The sequence below is a fragment of the Mustelus asterias genome, chromosome 10, assembly GCF_964213995.1.
Source record: "Mustelus asterias chromosome 10, sMusAst1.hap1.1, whole genome shotgun sequence".
NCBI lineage: Eukaryota > Metazoa > Chordata > Chondrichthyes > Carcharhiniformes > Triakidae > Mustelus > Mustelus asterias.
In genome coordinates this window covers 57,151,603-57,177,323 of record NC_135810.1, presented here as the reverse complement: position 1 = coordinate 57,177,323, position 25,721 = coordinate 57,151,603, and the positions used below count along the sequence as shown (strand labels likewise).

The following is a 25,721-nucleotide window of genomic DNA, read 5'->3' as shown; positions in this document are numbered from 1 at the left end:
CCATCAAAAAACTACATGACTGTGTGAACAATGGCTTCTAAACACCCACGGTTCTGAAAGATCAGAATAACTTGTTTGCATTCCTTTTACATGTTCCCCTGCCATTAATGATACTGTAATGACCTTAAAATGGGGCCAGTCACCTTATTGTCCTGTTATAACTGGCAGTGAAGCCAGCTCCATTTTGAAATGGGTCTACCAATGGGTATTTCAAAGTCCCTGTCTATCTTAGGCATAAGGCCTCGTTTAATAAGGAAACCAGAATACCACGGTGTAAGCAGGACCTTGATTTGCCATGACTTGACAAAACTGGCCAGAGCCTGAACTATGCACTCAGCACAAGAGATGGAACCAAAGAAACCTATCAAAGATAAGTGTTGAATGACTATCATAGGCCCAGGAGGAGCACTGGATCTCATAAGGCTGAACAGATGACCTACTGTGGTCCTTAAAGGTCTCCATTAAAATGATGAGTTTGTAAAAGAAAAATGAACTTGAATACAGAGTAAGAGTAGTATGCATGTTCCCCCAACCCCAAATTCAAACCATATGAGCTGCCACCAGCTTCTGCTCATGAGTTCCATCACACAAACTTAACAACTCCAGATTGCAACCTCAATGCCAACCTTAGTGTTGATCCTCCTTGATTACCACCACTGTGCTCTTCAATCTTTGCCATCACCACCTTCCCCAGTTCTGACCACTACTCCCTTTCTCCCAATCATAGAATCATTGAAACCCTACAGTGCAGAAGGAGGCCATTCAGCCCATCGAGTCTGCACCGACGACAATTCCACCCCAGGCCTTATCCCCACACACCCCTCTAACCTACACATCCCTGGACACTAAGGGGCAATTTAGCATGGCCAATCAACGTAACCTGCACTTGGACTGTGGGAAGAAACTGGAACACCCAGAGCAACCCCACGCAGACACGGGGAGAATGTGCAAATTCCACACAGACGGTGACCCAAGCCGGGAATCGACCCCAGTCCCTGGCGCTATGAGGCAGCAGTGCTAACCACTGTACCACCGTGCCGCCATTCTCCTCTCTTGGATATCCTTCTCCAAACTCTGATATGGAGTTACCTTTGGGCTGCTACTGCCATGCATCAGCCCATTCTGCGAGGCAGTTCTCCATAGGCTCCCTGAGGCTGCCTATTAGATGTCTGCAGTTCACTGCTTTGATGGTTCTTTTTCCCATTCAGCCAAGGTTTTTGGTAGCCAGCTGAGAAAACAAAATTCTGTTCTTGATTTATCTCCCCTTGGCTGGTGCTGAGAATTATATTTTTAATTTGTTTTTATTTTTAGTAATACACAGGATATGGGAAACACTGGCAAGGCCAGTATTGATTACACATTGCTAATTTATCTCAAAAAAGTGCTGGTGAGCTTATTCGTGCATTTAAGACTCAACTATACTACTGCGGGTGTGCAGTCAAATATAGACCAGACCAGGTAACAGCTGCAGATCTCCTTTCTTTGAGGGAATTAGTGAACTAAGTCAGTTGTACAACAATCTAACGCTAGCTTTGTATTCCATATTTATTTAACTAACTGGCTTGAAATTCACCAGTTGCCATTTTCTTAGAAATCTTAGAAACCCTACAGCACAGAAAGAGGCCATGCGGCCCATCGAGTCTGCACCGACCACAATCCCACCCAGGCCCTACCCCTATATCCCTACATATTTACCCACTAATCCCTCTAACCTACGCATCCCAGTTCACTAAGGGCAATTTTTAGCATGGCCAATCAACCTAACCCGCACATCTTTGGACTGTGGGAGGAAACTCCGCACCCAGAGGAAACCCTCGCAGACACGAGGAGAATGTGCAAACTCCACACAGACAGTGACCCAAGCCGGGAATCGAACCCAGGTCCCTGGAGCTGTGAAGCAGCAGTGCTAACCACTGTGCTACCGTGCCACCCCATGATGCCATGATGGGATTCAAACTGAGGTCTCTGGATCATTAGTCCAGATCTCTGGATTACGAGCATAACCACAGCACTATTGTACAATTAATCACAAACAAGAACTGGCCTCTTAAAGTAAAAACAGAAAGAACTGGAAATACTTAGCAAGTCGGGCAGCATCAGTGGAGAGAGTCACCAAGTTAATTGCCGAGATTTTACCACCTCGCGTGCCCGAGGCTCGTAAGATCCCATCCGAGGTCAATGGAGAATGCCATTCTGCAAGTCTCACCCACCCCGATTCTGGGGCGGGCGAGGCGGTAAAGTTCTGGCAAATTAGTCAGATCAGAACTGGAGAAATTCTTTAGTCTTTCTTTAATCTTTATTTTGGCCTTTTGAAGGCTGTATCCTAATTTCAATGCCACCTCAACACATTACTTTCATCGAACACAGGTTCCTCGACCTACACCACTAGCCTAACGGATATGCAAATTTACTGACCCAGGAAATTCTGATGGAAATGGCCACCCAGACCATAACTCATCTTTATTGTATAAAGCTATGTGACTCACTGAATGGAATTTCTAAATCTAACTATCTTGCATATGCGAAATGTAGTTAAACCTTATTTTATTGCATTCGGCAACTTTTGTATACTTCCTTTTGTCACACTGCGTTATAGTTTAGATCACCTGACATTTCTATATTCATCAAGCATCAGACAAGGTTCTGCATAGTTCTGTACATTATGTTAGCATTATATATGGAGAACAAACAGTTACAGACCATACCTTCATCACTGAGTTTAGGTTGAGCAGAAAGATGCATTAAGGCTGCCTTGGTTACTCACTGTGGATTAGGTTTTGGGAACTTGTCATCTCTGGTTTATTTATAAGGATAGCTGTGATCTGGGGCATCCCTGATCAACCAGATTTACAGGGCGGGATTTTCCAGCCGCACTCACCCCAAGGCTGGAAAGTCCCGCCCGAAGTCAACGGACCTTTGCATAGTTTATGTCCTGCCCGCTACGATTCCCGTGTGGGTGGGATGGGAAAATTCCACCCACAGAGTTCATGAGGGAGCGCAGCATGTTTTAGAAGGAAGCTCACATAGCTGCTTCAACCAGCTCCAAGCCTAGCCAGCCTATCATAGACTCAATAATGCCTATTTGGCCTGATTCCAGCAGAACACATTTACCTCATTGTTCACAGAATTGATTCATTTTACTGGTTAGAACGCACACCTGTAGATATGGTGTAACCTTGGATAACTTACAACAAATAAAGTACTGATTGACAAAGTATGTATCGGAAAATTGTCTATTTGAATATGAAGTTTTAGAACGTGTAAATGGGAAGTTACCAGATTCACAGCTTTGTCTTCATTAAGACTCAAGGCTCATCTCTATTCACATATGATATGTACCTAGTGGCAATGGTTTCTACATTGTTTTGGAAATACAGCAAACATATTGATTGGCCAAGTATATTAAGATTCACTCAATGCTATTGCAATTGTAACCTCACTATTTCAAAATGGATCAAATTACTTTTGAATCAAGGTATATGTAACTCAAATTATGGTAGTAATTCTATTGGCTGGGGGGGGTTGGTTAGCTCAGTTAGCTAGACAGCTGGTTTGTGATGCAAAGTAACACCAACAGCGCAGATTCAATTCCAGCTAAGATTATTCTTGAATATTCTTTTCAATGTTGCCCCTCACCTGAGGCGTGGTGACCCTCAGGTTAAATCACCACCAGGCAGCTCTTTCTCTCAAAGGGGAGATCAGCCTATGGTCTTCTGGGACTATAGTGACTTTACACAGGAATTAAATAAGCTGCTAGAATTGAAGGATGGACATTGTAGAATTACTGATTATTGAACTTTAGGCGTTCTAGCCACCATAGATTCAGTACAAGTCATAGGTACTTTAACTTACCTTAAATTCCTTCTCAATATTTGCCAGTACATTGAGCTCATTACTGAGCTCCAGAGCCGTAAGTACTGGGTCCTCATTGGAGAGCGACAAGTAGGCAGGGCTTGCCAAACCTCTGTAGGCATTAATTCGAGATCTAGAGTGGCTGAAGGAGTCGGTGAATTGATTCTCCGTACACACCTTACATTTGCAAAAATAGTTGTGGGGCCGGTCGATACGGGCTCCCCTTCTCAATAAGATGTGAACGATTTCATACTCTTGGCAATGAGCAGCCAGGATGATTGGAGTGATATCATGGGAAAACCTGGTACCATCTTCATCATAGGCATAAAAATCATTGTACTCTGGTTTATATTGTTCTGGGCTCAGAGCCAGTGTGTGTGTTGTAGCAAACAAATGGTGGTTCAAGATGGCCTCTACGATTCGCACATATCCCTTACTGATGGCCAATAGCAAACCATCCCCAACACGTGACAGGTTATCAATCTTCAGCAGAAGCTCCAACACCTCCAAATGCTCATTTGCGACAGACAATTGCAGCGCATTCTGACCCATGTAGTCAACACAATTCACATTTAGCGATTCCGATTCCTCCAGCATCCTTCTGACAACAGGAACATTGCCATATTCAGCTGCATCAAGGAACCTTTCTTCTTCAGGAGTTAGGTTTGTGGATCTGTCATTGAACATATAGGCTGGCCCTCGGGATGCCTGTCTTCTGCCTTTTTGCACTGTCTGCCTCCGTGGCCTCTCCGCGTTGTAATGACAGCTAAACAGGAAAGGGGAGAAGCAGTTTTTAGCACAGGAAGGCATTTAGTGTCATGTTCACGCAACATTTCTAATTAATGAAAAATTTCAAACTCTATAATTCACTCACATTTCTGTGTGAAATCTTAGTAACAACACAAGGTGAAAGATATATTGAGATTGGCAATTCATTAACAAAGTATGTCAAAATTACTAGCAAATAATTATTACAGGTTTTGCATTATTTTTATTTAAATCTTACAACCTTAGTCAGCTTTGTATACAAAAATGCTTTTATGATGTATTTTTGTCAACAATTCATAAGACTTAGAAAATTAGGACAACCAATTGATCACATTTCTGGCGAGTTCTAAATTATATAGTAGAACTTTTCCATCAATTTACAAAATGGAGAGAACAGGGAGGCTGCATAATTTTCATCAATAAGTTATTGGTTAAGCCATGAATGAATTAAACCAGGCCACTCCTTTCCATGCAATGGATAATATACTGTTTCCACAAACCACAATGTTTAGTCTTAATATCACTTCCATGAAAATGACATGGAAGCACTTACCACCCCATTCCCATTGAGGTGGGCATCTCTATTTTGCCCGGGCCCTCCCAATGGGTAACCTGAGCAGAAGCCTTGAAAGGACACATAGTTGATTTTTATATTTAAGTTGAGATCCTATGACGTAAGTCGGACTCCATGATATTTTAGCACTAAGCTGGGCAGTCAGTGCACTTGGCCCAGGACAAGTTAGTGGTTAGGCTAAAGACAACAGTGAAAATCCTCTTTAATTGATGTGGATGCGAGTAGCAGTAGTGCTCCCCAGGGTTCCACAAAATCAGCCACTGCCTCTTAAGATGGGAGAACACTCCACAGACCTCTGCTCTAGAGGCCAGCAAAACTCGACAATATTACTGCGACCTCAACATGTATGCACTCCCCCTGAAGCATTTGATTTCCACCACCAATCCACCGGCTTGATGTTAATGAGTCCTTGCCCTCAGATGGGGAGGGCCACCCACTAGAGCTACTGGTTGACAAACCACAACATTGCTCTGATCAGCTGACTAAAGCCCACTCATGCAAAAGCTTAAAGGAAGAAACTCTGCCCAGAAAAAGGTAAGAAGTCTCACAACACCAGGTTAAAGTCCAACAGGTTTATTTGGTAGCAAATCCCATAAGCTTTCGGAGCACTGCTCCTTCGTCAGATGGAGTGGAAATGTGCTCTCAAACAGTGCAAACAGACAAAATCAAGTTGCAGAATACTGATTAGAATGCGAATCCTACAGCCAGCCAGATCTTAAAGGTACGGACAATGTGGGTGGAGGGAACATTAAACACAGGTTAAAGAGATGTGTATTGTCTCCAGACAGAACAGCTAGTGAGATTCTACAAGCCCAGGAGGCAAGCTGTGGGGGTTACTGATAATGTGACATAAATCCAACATCCCGGTTTAGGTCGTCCTCATGTGTGCGGAACTTGGCTATCAGTTTCTGCTCAGCGACTCTGCGCTGTCGTGTGTCATAGGATCTCAACTTAAATATAAAAATCAACTGTGTGTCCTTTCAAGGCTTCTGCTCAGGTTACCCATTGGGAGGGCCCGGGCAAAATAGAGATGCCCACCTCAATGGGAATGGGGTGGTAAGTGCTTCCATGTCATTTTCATGGAAGTGATATTAAGACTAAACATTGTGGTTTGTGGAAACAGTATATTATCCATTGCATGGATGTCATTGCATGGAAAAGGTTCAGAGCCCTTTCTGAAAAAATATCTTTTTATACATAAACCTAACGCTGACCTGAAATACATCTTGCATCAACACTGACACAGTCACCAGAGACTAGCACCAGCAACTAATTAACAGAAACATAGAAGATAGGAGCAGGAGGAGGCCATTTGGCCCTTCGAGTCTTTTCCAGCATGCATCACGATCATGGCTGATCGTCCAACTCAATAGCCAAATAGCTTTCTCCCCATAACCTTTGATCCTGTTGGCCCCAAGCGTTATATCCAGCCACCTCTTGAATACGTTCAATGTTTTGGCATCAACAAATGAATTAATTAAAATTCTGCCAATTTTCATTCCAAGTTCTGATTAGCTTAGTTTGTGTATGGGGTTCCACCACTGTTCTTGCCTGGGTCAATAGTTCTTGTGTCAGACAACATCTTACATTAAAGACAGGGATAGATTTAACCTTAAAGAGGCAGCTGATGGATGCTGCTACTTTGCATTTTGAAAAGCAAAGGTATCCACTCCTCATGTTAATCAAATGTTCATTCTCAAGATGTTATGGTGGGAATAACAGCAGCCGGAATTCATGGGGTATCAGTCATTGGGATGAGGGCTCTGTCTGCCCTTTTAAGGAGAGCAGAGGAATTTCTCCTGGTTTCCTCGTGAATATTTAACTCTCCATCACTAAAACCAAATATTTGGTCATCAACATGTCATTGTTTGGGATCTTGTTGTGCTCTAATTGGCTGTTTTTCTTAATTTACAATGGTGACTGTTATATACTGCACTTGTTGGATAATAGAACATAAAGTGATAGCACGTGGGGTTGAGTGAAAACAATAACACAGGTTTATTGATAAGCTGTAGACGCTACAGAAGATTGATCGAGACTCAGCAGAACCCTGCAAAACAGCTGATGATGTCATAAACTGTACACATGACGCGATTTTTAAAGTGACAGCGTAACAACACAGTAACAGTCCCAAATGTATCTCAATGACTGCACTTCAAAAGTACTTCATTGGCTGTATAATGCTTTGGAATATGAATGGCACCATATAAATACAACTCTTTCATTATTTAAAACCATATCCATCCTTAAAACCAATGGCTGGGTTTTATGGTCCCACCACAGTGGAGGCAGGGCTATAAAAGCCATTCAAAAGTCCATTGACTTCAACTGGACTGGAAAATCCTGCTTGGGGGGGAGGCGGTGGTGGTGGTGGGGGTGGAGGGGGTCCGTAAAATCCTACCCAAATGTTAGCTAAAAGGTGAAGTCACGTAATAATTTGGCCCAAGGTTCTAGATAAGAGCATATCAAACTACTAAGGTCCATTCCTCATGATTAATCAGAATTAATGGCAGTATCCTGGACTCTGAACAGTTGACAGAAGTAAACAGAACATCCTGTACTGCAGCAATTCCTGAGAGACATAATGGAGTAGACCAAGCGTTGGATGGTGATAATGGGATTGATCATGAGACACATGACAGTGTTATCACATCCATAGGCCAATTATCCAGAGTAAGTAACTACTCTGGATACTTGGTCTATGGATGTGATAGCACTGTCACCTCCCCACCAACAGGATTTTCCATGGGTAGATTCCAGATACTGAACTGCACTCACATCTTTCACTTTTACATCTGAGTCACTGCCAAGCAACTTTATACCAAAGTCATCTGTACTCTGTAAAATCCACTATAGTGAACCATTACATTTCTCTTCATGATTGGGATCAAGAACAGTCACGTATTCAGCAGCATCTTGGACAGAAAGACTTCTGTTTTTATAATGGACATGATGTCCACAGGAGACATATATTCCAAAGGGAATGGAAGGATGTGACAATTGCAGAATGTGCAGGAAAAGCCAGTGGGAAGTTTAAATATAGGTTGGATGTTTAGGGTGATGACTAAGAAGTAAAGACTGGCAGAATGGGGTGAAGAATGGAGAAAAGAAAGTGCAGTGCAAGCAGTTAGAGTCCGGAAGTGATTCTTGCATCAGAAAATGATAATAAATTTGAGAAAGAACCTTTGATAGTGCATTAGAAGATCTCCCACTGGATGTCTTGAAGAATATAAAATTGGAAGAAGAAGTCATGGACGGAATTTTCCAGTCCCCTTGTGGCAGGACCAACTGCGGGAAATTCCAGCCAAAGTCTTTCGGCAAGATTGGACAATCTCACCTGTGGGCAGAGCTGGAAAATCCCACCTCATGCTTGGATTTTCCCACAGCTGGAAGAGTAATCTTAAAATTCTTTCTATAACTTTTTCTTTAGCCCCTTTCGTGTGTTATTAATAAGATTAGAGTGGAATTTAAAATTGGGAGCCAGGCTGCGGTGCTTTTAAAGCAAAGCAAAGTAGATCCATAATAACCTATCAAGTCTATAATTTGAGTTAGAGAGTATTACTCCCTTCCCAGTTATTCAGACTACACCCTCACAGAAAGATAATGGACAAAATTTTCCAGTCCTTCCTACCAGCAAGATCTTCCAGTTCTGCTGCAGGCGACCCCTTGCAGTGGGTTCCCCACCAGTGGGGTGGCAAGACATACAAAATGCCGTAGACTTCAGGGGGGCGAGTTTCCCAGCCCATTGCGCTACTCGAGCAGTGCAGCGGGCTGGGAGACATCAGCAGAGGCTGTTTTGCGGCCTCCATGCGTCTCCAGCACTAAAATTTTCAAGGTCATCAGCTCCATGACGGAAATTGGCACGGCGCTGATTACAATATGAAAATCGCTATTTGCTTATAACTAGCGGCCCGGGATTGAATTCTCTGGGGCCACTAGGGTCTCTCCCCACCCCCCCCCCCCCCCCCTCCCACCCCGCCCCCCCCCCCCCCCACTTTTGCTGGGAATGGTTCCTTGCTGCAGGATTTACTCCTGCTCCCCACTAACGGGGAACAGGCACCCTGACCCCATTAGAGAGAAGAGAGGCCATTGCTATTGAGGCTCCACCAAAAGGTTGGGGATAAAGAGTTGCTGCCCCTTTGGCAGTGCCAGCCTGGCAGTGAAACCTTGCCACTGCCCAAGGAGCTAACTGGCAATAACCAAGGGGCACCTTGGCACTGCCCACTGGGCATCCGGCAGTACCAATGGGAGCAGGCCTTATTGGAGGGTGATCAGTGGGGGTGGGGAGGACCCACTGCCACTCTGCATTGAGATTGCTGGCAGAAGGAGGGAAGAGGGCAATCAGGGCTGGCCATCCGGTTTGCGGGGGAGAGGGACTGGGGAGGGTCAGGGCTGGCCGGGGGAGAGTCAATGAGATTGGGGCTGGCCAGGTGGGCGCCAGGGAGATCAGGGCTGGCTGGGGGGAAGAAGGGGTGGAGGGTGGGAGCGGTGGACATCGGAGTTGACCCAGGAAGCTGCGGGAGACCAGTGATCGGAGGGTGGCAGCTCAGAAGGGTGTTTGCAGCCAGCAATGGGTGTTTGCGGAGCTGGCCAGCGATCAGGCTGGTCAGCTATCTGGAGGCCAACAATGAAGGACCACTGCACATGCGCCAATCTCGGCACTGACAGATATCAGCACATGCGCAGTGGCCCACTCAGTGCTATGCTGTTGGCCTCTCGGGTGGGGATAGGCCCAGCCACCTGATTATCAGTGTGAATCCGGTTAGGAGCACAGAGTGTCGGAGATTCATTCTGGAAATCACTCTCAAATAACCGGCAGGATTTACTCCCATTTTCCCGCACGTTGGGAACTTAGAACCTTTGGGGGGAATCCTGGCCCAGACCTTTTTAACGTCCCAATTGTGTCTACCTCCACCAGACTCTCAGACAGTGTGTTCCAGATGCAAACTATTGCTGGGTATGAATGGGCTGGATTTTCACCCCCTCGCCACCCTGCTCCAACAGCGTGTTTTCTAGCGGCAGAGGCCATTGGCGGGATCGTCCAGGCCCGCCGATGTCTACAGCATTTTGCATGTCTTGCTCTAGTTGCCACCAGGGAACCCGGTTCCCCCTGCTGGCGGCCGCCTTTGGCGGGACGGTAAGATTCTACCAGCAGGAAGAACAGGAAGACCCAGCCCTAGGTTTCTTCATGTTACCATCGTTTCTTTTGTCAGCTCCCTTAAACTGACTTTCTCTGGTTCTCAACACTTCTGTCAAATAGAAAGATTACGATAGAGAACCCTCAGTGTTTTGTGATTCAGCCTTTTTTATACATTTCCTATTCCTGAGTTTATGCGGCATTTAGTGGATCAGCTAACTTCTCTCAGACACTTCAATCCTAAGGTGCTGTTGGTAACTTGTTAATGGATCTAGAAATGACTTCTTGCCTTATAAATTATTTGTCCGATGTGCCATTCACAAATGACCCAGCCTTCACAACATCTTCTAAGATTTTGCAACGGTGCCCTTGTTAATAAAGATCAAATAAAACAACAACAACTTGTATTTACGTAGCACCTTTAACAGAATGAAACATCCCAAGGTACTTCACAGGAATGTTAGAAAGCAATATTTTATACAGAACCACATAAGGAGCTGACCAATAAACATGGACATAACGGTAGGTTTTCAGGAGAATCAGAAAGGAGGAAAGAGAGTTAGTGAGGTGCAGAGTCTTCAGGAGGGACTCTCAGAGTTCAGGGTCAAGACAGCTGAAGACACAACCACCAATGATGAAATAATTAAATTTGGGGATGCTTAATAGGCCAATATTAGAGTAGGGCAGATATCAGGGGGTTGTGGGGCTAGAGGAGATTTCAGAGATAGAGAATGGCTAAATATGATTCTCAAAGGGTTGAGCAGAATTAGGACTCTCCAGGCCAGATTTTCACAGGGTCAGGAAGACTGCAGACTTTTAAAGAAGGTGGGTGAGACCCTGATTCAGAAGCTCTGTCCCTTTTCCAATTGTTGCTGGTAGAGGAAAGAGGCATGATTCACGTAAGAGAGAAATCTCAACTCAGCAGGACATCAGAACTCGCACTGCATTTAAACAGACCCCATTTTGGTTGTTGTAAGAGCCTTACAGTGAAAATTGCATTGTGCATTTTGTCCAACTGAGGTTAATGCACACATGTACCAGCAGAGGGAGTCTGCTAGGAAGGATTCATGTCTAACAACTCATGCAGTTTTAATTCTGTGTCAATGGCTGAATACATAACTAGTTCAGACCCAAGAAGTTCACAACAGTTACAGAATGGTGAAAAATAAGAAACTTTGTTTTCAGGTATGAAACCTGAGAATTTTGCCGATTTTCTGCTGACAATACTCTAAGTTGGCGATTTAGGGATACATTGTTAGACACACACAAGAAGCACTCAGGCACAGTTAAGCAAAGCTTGCACAGTGTACACACACTTACACTCACACACACATTCATGCACATACTGACACATGCACACACTTTTACACAAACACACATTCACTCATACACACACACTCATACACACACACTCATACACACACACTCATACTCACACATACATGCACTCCCACACACATCCTCATACATATACATACATACGTACTCTCACACACAGTCTCACACACAGTCTCACACACAGTCTCACACTCGCACATACACATGCACACTCTCACACACAAACACAGATACAGGCACTAACACACACACACACACACACACAATCTCACACAACAAACACAAACTCACACACAAGGAAAAATACACACACATTCTTTCTCTCATACACACACATATATTCCATATTTTGATATGCATTCAGAGCCAACACCAAGTTGGTAAAACTGACGGTGATGTTTTGAAAGCAGAGAGGCATCTTTTAACTTTACAGATGGTGAAAGACAAAATTGGCAAAACTTCTTCACTATGAAGGTGAAGAATGAGAAGATAATTTTGAGACACTCATGCCTCATCAAAAATATTAAAACTTAACAAAAATGCACAACCTTTTCCACTATCTAGAAAAATCAAATGTATGAGATGATTGTTTTCCAATGCACTAAGCAAGGAACAATTGAGACAATTGACCAATATTACATGCAACTCAGTAACAACCAAGGATGGAATTTCCTGGCCGTTTCTGCCAGTGTGAACAATGGGAAAGTCTGCTGACAGCGGTGGGACTGGAATTTCCTGCCCTTGGCCAATGGCGAGCCCCTTCCACTGCCACAGAATGCCAGAGGGGGTGGAAAATCCTGCCCCATGTGTGACTTCAGTAATGTTGAACATTCCAAATGGGAAATCAAACCACAAATAAACAAATGTTGTCTATCTAGTCAACTACTCTGGAAAGTTTCACGATGATAAGAAACTGGAGTGAGAGCTACCTACAACTTCACCAGCTAACCACAGACACACTGATCTGTTTAAAGAAGACCTCTAGGTGGTGGTGTCCCCAGGCATCTGCACCTCTTGTCGTTCTAGATGGTAGTGGTTGTGGTTTTGGAAAGTGCTGCCCTAAGGAACCTTGGTGAGTTGCTGCAGGGCACCTTATAGATGGTACACACTGTGCTACTGAGTGTCAGTGGTGGAGGGATTGAATGCTAGTGTTTACTCCTGCAATCACAATTCATCACTCACATGCCAGGAAACCACTTGCAAAGCACCAATAGCAATCACGCAGAGTTTTGCCTTGTCCAAACAATGTTTCCTCTATGGCAGTGCTCACGCATTGCAGACAGTGTCCTCCTACTGTAAACAGTGTAAAGTTTGAGGAAAACCCAAGCATTTTATTCATATTTGTCACTCATCACAAAAATCAACTTCTACATAGACCAATGCTAACAGAAAGGTGTCACATAAGCGTATCACAGTATACAATGGAGGTGGATGACCCTGAACATACTTCTGTCCTCTCTTTCAGAACAGCAACCAGCCCAGGTGTGACGGTGATCACGGATGTAGATATTCCCGTAGATACAGGAGCATCTGTCAAAGTCATGGGAGACAAAACGTTCAACAGTCTTCAGGATTTCCCCTTTGAAAACCAGGGAGCAGGAAAACTTTCTCTGACGACACTGACAAACAACTGAAAGTTATCAGGATTTTTGAAACATTAATCTGATTTAAAGACAACACAACAGAGGTTGTATTCGATGTCATATCTGGAGAATGTCATGCACTTATCAGCTTCCACACAACAACAGATCTCACGATTGCAATCACACATGCGATTCCTATGCATGTCAACAGCACTCCTGAATTGCATACCAACCACTTCACTGCTATCGGCAAACTGAAAAGAATTACATGCAAGTTGCATTTAGAACTTAATACACCCCCAGTTGCACATCAAAGGCACCAAATACCATTTCATGTCAAGAAGCAGAGAAGGAATTTTCAGCATCTCTCCCTCCCCATAATGTACAATCACAATGTAGGTTTTCCAGTTGTATTAAAAAAAAGGGAATGTTTTTTTCTGAAGTTTAAAGTATAAGTTGCCTCTTGAAATAATGTTTCGTCGGTGTTGTTTTTAATTCATGTGTTACAGTCAAAGTCTTCAAACTTGAAATCTTGTCCTTTCAAGTCAGTCACTGTAAGTTTGAATATAATTTTTAAAATACAGGGATCGTAACACAATAGTGCTCACATATCTAATCAGTTGCTTTAAGTCGTTGTTCACTTCTGATAATATGATGAATATTTCTCCAGATTTTAAATCAGAGTTCATTTTGACTTTGTGCAATAATATAAAATGTGTGGTAGTGACTTGGCCGCTGGTTCTACATCTCACCTGATTTTATTTCCATTGCTGTCAATGCTGATTTCTGTTATCCACTCTCTACCATCGCAGAAAGTGAGAATTATCCCCACTGTCTTCAGCATTTGTTCAATCCTTGCAGACAAAAAAGCCCAGAACTACTCCACACTGCTGAAAGAAATTAGTTTTCGGCAAGGATCTAAGCTTTTGAATAACACATTTCAGATGATACTACAATTCTGCCCTTTGTGTGGAGAAGCTTGGGTTGCTTAGGATTATTACGACAGCATTTAAACTCTTTGCTTGAAATAAGCTGATTCTTCCAGCTTTTGTCAAATGAAGAGTCAGTCCGCCCTTCCACTCAGGCTTTCTTTTGTGCTAATCTAGATGAAGGATATTAATCCTGGGGAATGGAATGTTTTCCTTTTAAGGCAGTGCTGAATTTTCCCAGGTTATATACACATGAGTAGGTTTAAAGCAAAGCTCCTTTATCCTGCCCTGGCAATGTGCCTCATTCATATCAGAAGAGCAGCATTGGCTGGATTGGTGGGACAGTTTTCAATTTCCTATACTAATCATCCTGTGATTTCCTTCAGTGGTGTTGCCAATTTAGTACAAGGTTAAAACCACTTCTACAAATCACTGTTGCAACCTGCAAATAGTCTTTCATCACATTAGTCTAAATTGAGTTTGCTGACATTATCTCATAAAGCAAACTGACCCTTCGCATAGGAGTAATTAGCTAGCAATTGAACATGTAAGAAAGTCACAGTGAGCATGAATAGGCAGTTAAGGTAAGACAACAAATACACAGAAATTCTAATATTAATTGGTCTTCAAATTCTTTATTATTCTGTAAACATTAAATGGAGGGATGAGAGACTTTATTGATTCTTCAGCTTGCAATTTTCCCAAATTCCCCCAGTAAATTATGTTGAAATAGGGTGGCATGGTGGTTAGCACTGCTGTCTCACTGAGCCAGGGACCATGGGTTCGATTCCCAGCTTGGGTCACTATCTGTGTGGAGTCTGCACATTCTCCCCATGTCTGCATGGTTCCCACCAGGTGCTCCAGTTTCCTCCCACAGTCCGAAAGACATGCTGGTTAGGTACATTAGCCATGGTAAATTCCCCCTCAGTGCATCTGAACAGGCACCAGAGTGCGCCGACTAGGGGATTTTTACAGTAACTTCATTGCAGTGTCAATGTAAGTCTACTTATGACACTAATAAATAAACTTCAAGCACCTTCAAGTGTTTCCAGTCCTAAGCTTCAGACGCCTATGAATATAGGCTCAAAATGACTGCTTACTCTACTTGTGCTTATGTAATAACACGTGTTAATAGTGGCATCAATTATTTTGTGTCAGGTAAATTTCGTGCAACATGACTTTGGAAATCAGAGTGCAGGAAAGCAGTCAATCACCGGAATTTTCTATAATGGTAATGTTACACTGACCTTCAGCTAATTTAGTATTTAACTGGTATAAATGGCAAATATTGAGTTGATCCATCTGCAGCGTACACAGACCTTAGTCCACAAAGGCCAACAGGAATTGCCCCTTTCCAGACCATTAGGTTATGTTTGATAGCTTGGTTGAAATGCCTGACGTCCCTGCTTCACTTCAATTGGCAGCATTCACCTGACTTAACAATGTACTTAAACAGCTAAAACAAAACAGCAAGAGACATAGGACAGTTAGCAGACTCAATGGTCAAAATGTCCAGCCAATACAGAGCAACAACCAGTACATTCATCAGAATGTTGACTCACAGTCACATCAGAATAGAATGCAAATCGGAGATAGCTTTGAGAAAACAATATAAGTTTATGGTTAGACTATATTTTGAGTACTATGTACAGCCCTTGTGACTGAAGCAAGAGAAACACTCAAACATGGGTCGCAATGTAGAGAATAGCCATGTGGCTAATTCCTGGTGTATGAGTTCTGTAGAAAAATGGGGGAAATCCTTGCAAGAGTTAGATTGATTGGCCATGATAAATTGCCCCTAAGTGTCAGGGGGATTAGCAGGATAAATACATGGGGTTACAGGGAAAAGGCCTAGGTAGGTTTGTTGTTGGTGCAGACTCAATGGGCCGAATGGCCTCATTCTTACTGTGTGGATTCTATGATTGATGCTATGGAGGTTCATGCTGAATCTGCTTCCATCTGCTTCCATTACCCAAGGTGACCTTAGAAAGTGATATACTTAAGGGAATGGAAACAGTAATTCCAAGCCATTACCTTAAATTAACTTGAAACAATCGGACAAGGGGACACAGATTCCAACTGGTGAAAGTTACATTTTGAGCTAATGGTAGAACATTCTTCTTCATACAGAGGAATACATTTTTACTTTATATAATAATGTAAAACAGTGATAGTGCTCAGTTACATTGCTCATGATTTTTTTCATTGAAGGCAACTTATTACATGGACGTGAAGATCTAATGCAGCTAAAAAGGGAAGTTCCAACAAAACCTGCTGGAGCAACTTTCCTTCTTACATTAAGAATTTCTGTAAGATATGCAAGAGGGCTGAAAGACAAGACAGTGCTTTATAGGAATATATCATTTAATCTACACAGAAGTAGCAAAGTTTTAATCTCCAGTAAGACATATTGGACAGATCACAAAGTCACCTGTTAAACAATTCCTTTGTATAGACATTGTTCCTGGTTGTTGCTGGCAGATTAGGTTAACAGGGTTGAATTTCAGAATGAGATCTTGCCCGCAAGTGCTGAAGTGGTGTAGCAAAGAGAGGGGAGCATGTTGTTTGGATCAGGAGCTGATGGGAGGCTGGCCAGATCAGCACTGAAATGATTGCACAATGTTCAGCAATATTTGCAACTTCTCAGAAACTGAAGCAGTCCATGTTCAAACGCAACAAGATCTGGACAATATCCAGGCTTGAGCTGACAAGTAGCAGTAATCTTCGCGCCACACAAATGCCAGGCAATGACCATCAACAATAAGAGACACTCTAACCATCACCCCTTGACATTCAATGGTGTTACCATCACTGAATCCCCCACTGTCAACATCCTTGGAGTAACCATTGACCAGAACCTCAGCTGGACTTGCCACATAAACGAAGTGGCTACAAGAGCAGGTCAGAGGCTAGGAATACTGCAGCAAGTAACTCACCTCCTGACTCCCCAAAACCTGTCCACCATCTACAAGGCACAAGTCAGGAGTGTGATGGAATATTCTCCACTTCGCTGATTGGGTGCAGTTCCAACAACAGATAGATGGGTTAGCAGTCGGGGTTGGGAAGAAAAACCATTGCTGTAGATACTCTGCTATTGTCAAATAGGTATGAATGGAACCAAATGAAGACAATCCCGCATGGCTGGACAGTGGAAGGGAGATATTTTCAACTTAATCAAAGGTCAAAAAGAAGTCAAGGGGTATGAGGAGGGAATGTAACACAATCACAGGAATGTTACATGTGACTTTGGTTGGAGCATTGGTTTTGACATAGTGGCATGAGCATAAACTTGATTGAAAAGATTTAAGCATGAAGTTGCAAGAAAGATAGTCACTGATTTGGGAGGTGCTGGCCTGTTTAAGGATACCTCCGCAAAGATGGAAATGGAGCAAGAGTTTGCAAGAACAGAAGATTCGGGGCAAGTTTCTTGATGGTGGAGTGATGACAGTGGTTTTGAAAGGTAATGATATAGTACCTGAAGGGTGGGAACCATTTACAATGTGAGCTAGCACAAGGCCAGGCTGCGGTCAGTAGTTTACTGGACATTGGGTAAAAGGAGCACAAGGTAAGTCTCACGGACAAAATCACCAGGAAGATATAATAGGAGGTGGGAGAGAAACTACAGTGTCATAGGAAGATAGGAAAAGGAAAAACACACACATACTGTGAGAGAAATAAAGACACATGGGGAAATGGAGAGAAACTGTCACTTTGTATGGAAACTGAAGCAGATTTGTAAAAACAGAGAGAAGAGAACTATAGCCGTACACAAGAGAGTTTTAATTACTCAGGGCCTCAGGTGAATTTGCCACTTCAGTGTATCCACACATGGGTAAATACTTACAAAATATTAAATAATTTTGCTTCAGACTTTCAAGATTGTATTTCAGCTGAAGCTGAGTGAGGACACCCACCAGTATGTTAACCCAAATCATCTAAGAAAACATAGTTGTTTTCATATCTTCACACTTCTCAATCCGAAAAGAATGAGAAAGTATCGAATCATAGGGGGTGATTCTCCCATCCTGCAGCGTTAATTATTTAGCGTGGCAGGCCGGGAGAATCGCGTGGGCCGATTCGCGGGATTCGCGCATGTGTTCCCGACGCACACGTATCTCCCAGCGCCGGATATCCAGCACAGTCGTAACCACGCTGGAAACCGGCGGGAACAGCAGGTAAGTCATTTAAATCTATTTTTATTTTATTCAAATGTGATTAACGAGCCCGGGACTAAAGTCTCTGGGCCCACTAGCATCTCCCACACCATCAGTGCAATTTCACTCCAGTGGGGTTCAGACTAGCTCCCCACTTTTGGGGAACCAGCGGGATGACCCTTCTGAGGTGAAGGGAGGCAATCAGGGCCCCCCAGGGGTTGAGCAGTGGGGGGGGGGGGTGCCCCCTGGGCATGGGCACCTTGGCAATGCCAGCCTGTGGCCCCTGACAATGGCCAAGGGGCACAGGGCCCATGCTCAGGGGGCACCTTGGCACTGCCCATTGGGCATAGGGCAGTGCCAAGGGAGTGGGGCCTAAGGGCAGTGCCAAGGGGGCAGGGCCTAGGGGCGGGGACAGTTGGGGCAGGCCTAGGTGGCAATTGGTTGGGCTAAGGGGTCCCACTGCCACTCTGCATTGGGATCAATTGAGGCTGGAAGGAGGCCGGTGATCGGGGTGGGCTGGGGGGGGAGCTGATCTGCCATGGGGATCTGCCTCCCGTGGGGGGTCTACTGGGGTTTGGGGTTGTCTGCTGCGGGGGGGGGGGGGTCTGCCTCCCGTTGGGGGGGGGGGGGTGGACATTGGGGTCGGGGCTGGCCTGGGAATGGTCGTGGGGGCTGCGATCGGGCCATGTGGGGTTTGGGGGCCAGCACTGCAATGGTCCCGGGCTAGCCAGCGATCGAGCTAGGCAGCAAAGTGCAGGCTGACAGTTCGGTGCCACTGTGCATGCGCAGAGTTCCGGAACTGTCAGACTCCGGCGTGAATAGGCCCTGCACCCCGAGTTTTTAATGATATTTATGATTGTGACCTCTGCATTGCACAGAGTGTGGGAGAGATTCTATTCTGAACACCCACTGAAAAATCAATCATGATTTACACCAGTTTTCCCGCAAATTCCACGCTTAGCACTTTTCTGGGAGAATTGCCCCCATAGAATTCCTACAGTGCAGAATGAAGCCATTCGGCCCATCGAGTCCAGACAGACTCTCCCCACCCCTCCCCCCAAGGGGCATCCCACCCCAGGCCCTATTCCTGTAACCCCTTGCATCCACCCACCAATCTCCGCAACCCACACATCCCAGGACACCAAGGGATAACTCAGCATGGGCAATCCACCTAACCCGCACATCTTTGGACTGTGGGAAGAAACCGGAGCACCCGGAGGAAATCCACGCAGACACAGGGAGAATGTGCGAACTCCATACAGACAGTGACCCAAGCCAGGAATCGAACCCGGGTCCCTGGCACTGTGAGGCAGCAGTGCTAATCACTGTGCCACCGTGCCAAAGAATTCACAGGCTGATTAACAGTTGGACAGACCACAATGTAAATACTCTTCCCATGGCTGCTCGATCAACTGATAGGGTCATTAGTTTTAAATGAAGGGAGGATTGTATGGGCTCCCGCCCCTACCAATTACTAGTGTACCGCTGGATTCAGAACAAGTATTCCAGTTCCCACTCATCAGGACTCTCTGAAGCAGAATGGGAACCCTGCATCATCTGACTGTACAGCCAGCAATAAAAACATGTTAAGGGGATAAAGATTTTAAAAATAAATGCTATCAACAAATGCTACAGACCAGTGTTTGTAATACACTGCATATACTCAAGGAGTAACAAGGTTACAATAGTGAATGACCATTCTTTTAAATTTCAGAAGCAATTAGGTACAAATATTCTTGAAATATCCTGGGACATTTAAGTGCCAAAACTCAAACCATTTATAATGTAGCAACAGCAGCAAACAACTGTGATTGCACAAACTCGGCCATGCAAGATTTTCCTTTGACATAGCAATTTGCAATGTGATAATGGCCACATCATAGGGGCAAAACTGGACAGCCCCTGAAGACATGCACATGCTGCTTATGTTCCATTATTTAGCATGCAGTGAGCACTCAGTGCACTGTTGAGTGAGTGCACACCTCAGCAGGGAGCCCACGTTTGCATGAGGCTATCACCACTTAAAGTTGACGAAAGACAAGCTGCGTCTGTTAAAGGGATGATGTATCCTGGTTGCAGCAGGTGCTGAAACAGCTGGAGAAGAATGCCCGGGCAGGGACAACACTGAATAGTGGAGTGACTGGGCAGCGGACATTTTGCAAGGTTATCTGAGACAGCACTGAACACTGGTGCAAGAGTTGGGCAGGAGTAGGAAACTCCACTACCCACAGGGGATTCAGTGGACCCCACCCTCCAGGCATATTCTGGAATGGCATTGAGAGCATCCCAGTCAATACCAACAGTGTAGTCCTGAGCAATGGGAAGTAGTGCTTCAAGAAGTTCAGTGAGTCCACACAAGTCAAGAAGAGCGACTGCATCTTCAAACACTATACAGGAGTATTGTTAAAAATGAACCATTAGCCTCACACATAGTTCAATTCACCATTCGCCCCTGTCCCCACTCACCCAACGAACTCGATTAGCCATGACACATAGCTCACACTGATACTTCACCCTCACACATTTCACCCGGCTGCAATCTTCACATCTCACAGTTTGTCCACATTGTGAGCAATTCAACCAGAGTGTCCACGCTGCCCAAATACACTGCACCAAGTTTTCTGACAATGTCCCACTCGCGCGCAGAACAAAGTGGAGTGTCAATGATGGCATCAGGAGCTAAGTGGAGGGGAACAGGCTTGGCTACAGGCCCTTACTCCAGTGGAGCAGATGGCGGTCGCCATCACTGTAATGTCCATGACTGAGGCCATGGTGGCAGTATGTTCATATCTTGTGCTACGTACAGTCCATTTGCCCCTCATCCCACAATCTCTTCAGATTTAAAAGCTGCAGATATGTAAACATGCACCTCCTGCTCTCCCCACACATCTTCACCCTAACCCTACCCTTGCGTTTTCTCCTATCAGACACCCAAGAAGTCAGATGAGGCAGACAGTGGTATCGGAGAAAAATGTGGAAGAGAGAAGGGGCACAGATGAGGAAAACATGACATCACTCACATGCGCGGTCACTATCTCAGATACTGACCCTGCACAGATCTTCACACGGTGAGTCAGTAGGCATGAATGACCAGTAGGTAATCATGACATGGGAAAGAGTAGCACAGATGCTCGCACACTGGAGGGCAAGATCACCACATGTTTTGTAGCGAAGAATTCAGTTAAGAACTCTGATGGTGCGACCTACAGAAGAAATCAGGTAGGTAGGCCCAAAGAAAAGCTTGATGCATTGGTGGTCCTGCCTGAAAGCTTGTGGTTTCTTTCAAGGAGCATGGAGAAGTCCAGCACCTGTTCCTTTCAGGGCTTTGAGCAGAGCTTGGAGCTGATCCTTTCCAGCACGAGATTAGTGACCAATTTCATTACCATACTTGATGCAGCATCTGACATGGGCAGGAATTTCCAGCCGCACTCGTCCCAAGGCCAAGAATTCCCACCCGAGGTCAACGGATGTTTCCACCGAATTTTCTGTCCCGTCCGTTACGATTCCCATGGCAGGCGGGATGGGAAAATTCCGCCCTGGAGTACACACAGAAGCTATGCAGTTTCTGACACTGGAAACTCAGACTGAAATCATGCTTGGTGCCATGCAGGCTCAGACATCTACCATTATGGATGCAGATCGAAATGTTCAAAGGGGCTTTCAGGGTCTCATACAAATACAGCAGTCTGTCCACCAACAGATTAATAGGATTGCTGAGGTGCCAACCGAGGCGAGTGCCTCCATGGAGCACAAACTGCTGTCCTCTTTTAAGATAACAGAATTTGTGCTCCAACTCGTTTAATTCTTCCAGTGCCCTCAATGTTCCCTGTCAGACTAGTACTCCAGACATGGGGCAGCACAGTGGCACAGTGGTTAGCACTCCTGCCTCGCAGCGCCAGGGACCCAGGTTCAATTCCAGCCTTGGGTGACTGTGTGTGTGTGGAGTTTGCATGTTCTCCCCGTGTCTGTGTGGGTTTCCTCTGGGTGCTCCGGTTTCCTCCCCCAGCCCAAAGATGTGTGGGTTAGGTTGATTGGTTATGATAAATTGCCCCTTAGTGTCAGGCAGATTAGCAGGGTAAATGTGTGGAGTAATGGGGATGGAGCTTGAGTGGGATTGTTGTCAGTGCATGCTTGATGGGCCAAATGGCATCCTTCTACATTGTAGGGATTCTATGATTCTATGATTCATAATACTGCCCTTGCTGAGATGGTGCCGTCTAAAGCTGAACGTTCTAGGCCCAGAACTGCTTGATATTTACTCCAAGGCCTTCTGCACTCATCATCACTTCCACCAGCCCTACTGCAGTTTCCATGGTGGCACAATGGTGGCACTAGGAGAAGTAAAGGCACATGGAAAACAGGCACCAAGTGAATGTACAAGGATGATCAGTTGGTGTTTGTATGATATATGTGATAGTTTGTTTAAAATGAAGGTTTGGAATATTTGTTTTGTGTTGGCTTTTATTGTGACATTGTGGCCAAGGGAACACTGTGATATGTGGAGTGGACTCGATGGGCCGAATGGCCTTACTTCCGCTCCTATGTCTTATGTCCCAGCGAAAAAGTAAGCTGTGGGACCATTCGTGTTGGGGAATTGTGGCTATGTTCATTAGATAAGTAAAAAAAGTGACCTCAATGTCGAACATTTCTGTAATCAAGTCAACAATGAGCAAAAGGCATAGACGAGTAGAACTTCATACCGTTTATCACTTCATTTCTGAAATTTTCACTTAGAAAGTGCATCTTTGTGTAACTGTAGATAGCACTTTTAGATCTTGAATTTACAGCTGAATTGGAGCAATTTTCATATTTGTTACTCCTTAGAAAAAAATTTTCTATTTTTTTCGGTGCTGCCTTTATGTTCTATCCTTCCAAACTGTTCCTACCCATTAGCTGACAAGGGGGCTGCTATCTTGCTCCAGCAATGCCTTGCAATGTCACATCCATGACATGACATTGCCCTGAACCTCGGGATTTATTTCTGGACTAAGTACTTAGTCACCATCCAGTGCTCGCTGATCTTTTCTGCAATTGATAGTCTGCATTTTGCACTGTGTCCCAGTTGATTTTTGGGTTGGTGCAAACAGGCGAATCTCTGTCCACTTTATGGGCTGCCATGGAAGTATTTGGTGAGCCCACCTCTGTCTGGCTGGGTCACCCTGTGGCCATTAAATCGGTGTCAGGCTGTAGATTGGTTTGAAATGGGTCTTGCACCCCCATCCGAGTAGAGGTTCTTCCTCGAAGAACTGCTGGCTAATCAAATGACTGGGAGCGGTGGCCAATGCTAAGACTGCAGGCAGACCCCTGAGAAAGAGAAATAATGGAGTCTGGGTGAAAGGCAGGGGGCCGGATTTTCCTCCCCCTCCGTGGTGTGTTATGCGCTGGCGGGAGACGGTGCGTCACTCCCTGGTGGCAAGAACTTATGGTCCCGCCATTGTAAATGGCGTTTCCCACTGAATGCATCCCAAGCAGCCGGGAAACCGGTGACAGGGGTGCGCGGTAAACAGGACTGTAGGATCCTGCCAGCGTTAACACCAGCAAGATTCCAGTAAGGCAGAGAGGACAAAAGAAAGTTGGAGAAATATCTTGGAGGGCTCCTGATAGACACAGGTTGCCTGTACAGGAGTCACATCACCTCTGAGGTTTCAGCCTCTTCCCATCTCAAGAGCAGGAGAAGGCACTTATGGGCCATTCACCTCCATGCCTAACCACTCACTGCATAAAAAAGATTTTCCTCATGTTGTCATTGGTTCTTTTGTCATTCACCTTGTATCAACATCCTCTTGTTCTTGTGCCTTCTGCAAGTGGGAACACTTTCTCCCTCGCTGCTTCATTTGGATAACTCATGGCTTTGAACTTCTCTCTCAAATCTCCTCTCAACATTTCCATTTCTAAAGAGAACAACTGCAAGCTTCTCCAATCTATCCAGGTAATTGAAGTCCCTCAACCTTGGAACCATTCTCGTAAATCTTTTCTGCGCCCTCTCTTAATCCTTCAGAGCCTTCCTGCAGGCTGGTGTCCAGAATCGGACACAATACTCCAGTTGAGGCCGTTTTAGAAATGTTTCTCATAAAGTCATTACTTTTGTACCAGCTATGGAACTCTGTTACACGTCTCCACCTCTCTGACTCACTTTCCTCCTTTAAGATAGTCCTTAAAATCTATCCCTTTGACTAAGTTTTCAGTCATCTGATCTAATTGGCAAAGTCTTGCCAGAAACTGGTGTGAAGCTCGCAGGCTGTACAGTCAGCTCTCCTCGCCAGTGTGAACACTACTCTGTGCATTTTCAGACAGTCAGCACCCTAAAGAAACTGGCAAGGCCAGAAATCCCAAAACTGCCCCCCTCCTTCCCTCCCCAAAGCAAAGATCAGAATTCCATCCCCACCCTCACAATGCAAAGATCCCACCCCCCTCCCAACCCCCCACAACGCAAATATCACCCCTCCCACCATCACAATGCAATTTCCCCTCCAAAATGCAAAGATCGGGGCATTGCCCCCTCCCCCCACAATGGAAAGATCGGAGCACCCCTCACCACAATGCAAAGATTTGAGGAGCACCCCTCCCCCCCTCCCCACAATGCAAGGATCGGCCCCTTTCCGACAATGTGAACAAAGATCACCCCCCATTCCCCACCCCGACTACAATGCAAAGATCATCGCCCCTCCGCACCCCTCCCCCCGGCCACAATGCAAAGTTCAGAGCAACTCCCTCCACAATGCAAGGATCATCGCCACCCCCTCCCCCCCCCGCCCAACCCCAGCCACAATGCAAAGTTCAGAGCAAACCCCCCAATCCATAATGCAAAAGTCGTCCTCCCCTCCAAGCCCCACAGTGCAAAGATCCCCCCCACCCCGCCCCAGCCCCACCATGTAAGCATCGGGGTGACCCACCACACCAGCACCAGGGCACAACCTCCCTCACAGGCATCATCCCCTCCTCATCACTGGCACCGCCCCACCCGCTTCACAGGTACTCTTCCCTAACCCTCCTTCACAGGTTCCAGTCCAACCCACCCCCTCACAACCACCCTAGGACCAGGGCACCGCTGCTCTTCACAGGCACTGGGCCCTCCCCATCCCAATGCAGGCACCACCATCCTCTTGCAGGCATGTCCCCCCTCCCCGCTCCCTCCCCCACCCCCTGCCCATTACGGGATTTGTGCCCATGGCCAGCGCTGCCACTAAATTGCGGCCAATATCTCCGCATATGCCTCGATGTCACTAATGCGAAATTGGTTTTCATTGGTGGGTTATTCGGTAAATTTGTTTTGATTTGATTTGTTACTGTTTGGGAATGATAATAAAACTGGGAGCTCATCAAGGTTCGATCCGAATTGTGCAGCGAAATGGGTTCGCTGGAACTTTCCAGAATTTAAACAAACCA

General features: G+C 45.3%; 1 protein-coding gene across 1 annotated transcript in view; it reads right to left on the bottom strand.

Annotated features, from left to right (window-relative positions):
* Positions 1-25,721, bottom strand: part of LOC144500030 (short transient receptor potential channel 6-like) — a 162,171-nt gene that overhangs the window by 113,439 nt on the left and 23,011 nt on the right. The window contains exon 2 of the mRNA XM_078222785.1: positions 3,853-4,618. Within this exon, the coding sequence (XP_078078911.1) occupies positions 3,853-4,618 (766 nt within the window). The remainder of the gene's footprint in view (positions 1-3,852; positions 4,619-25,721) is intronic.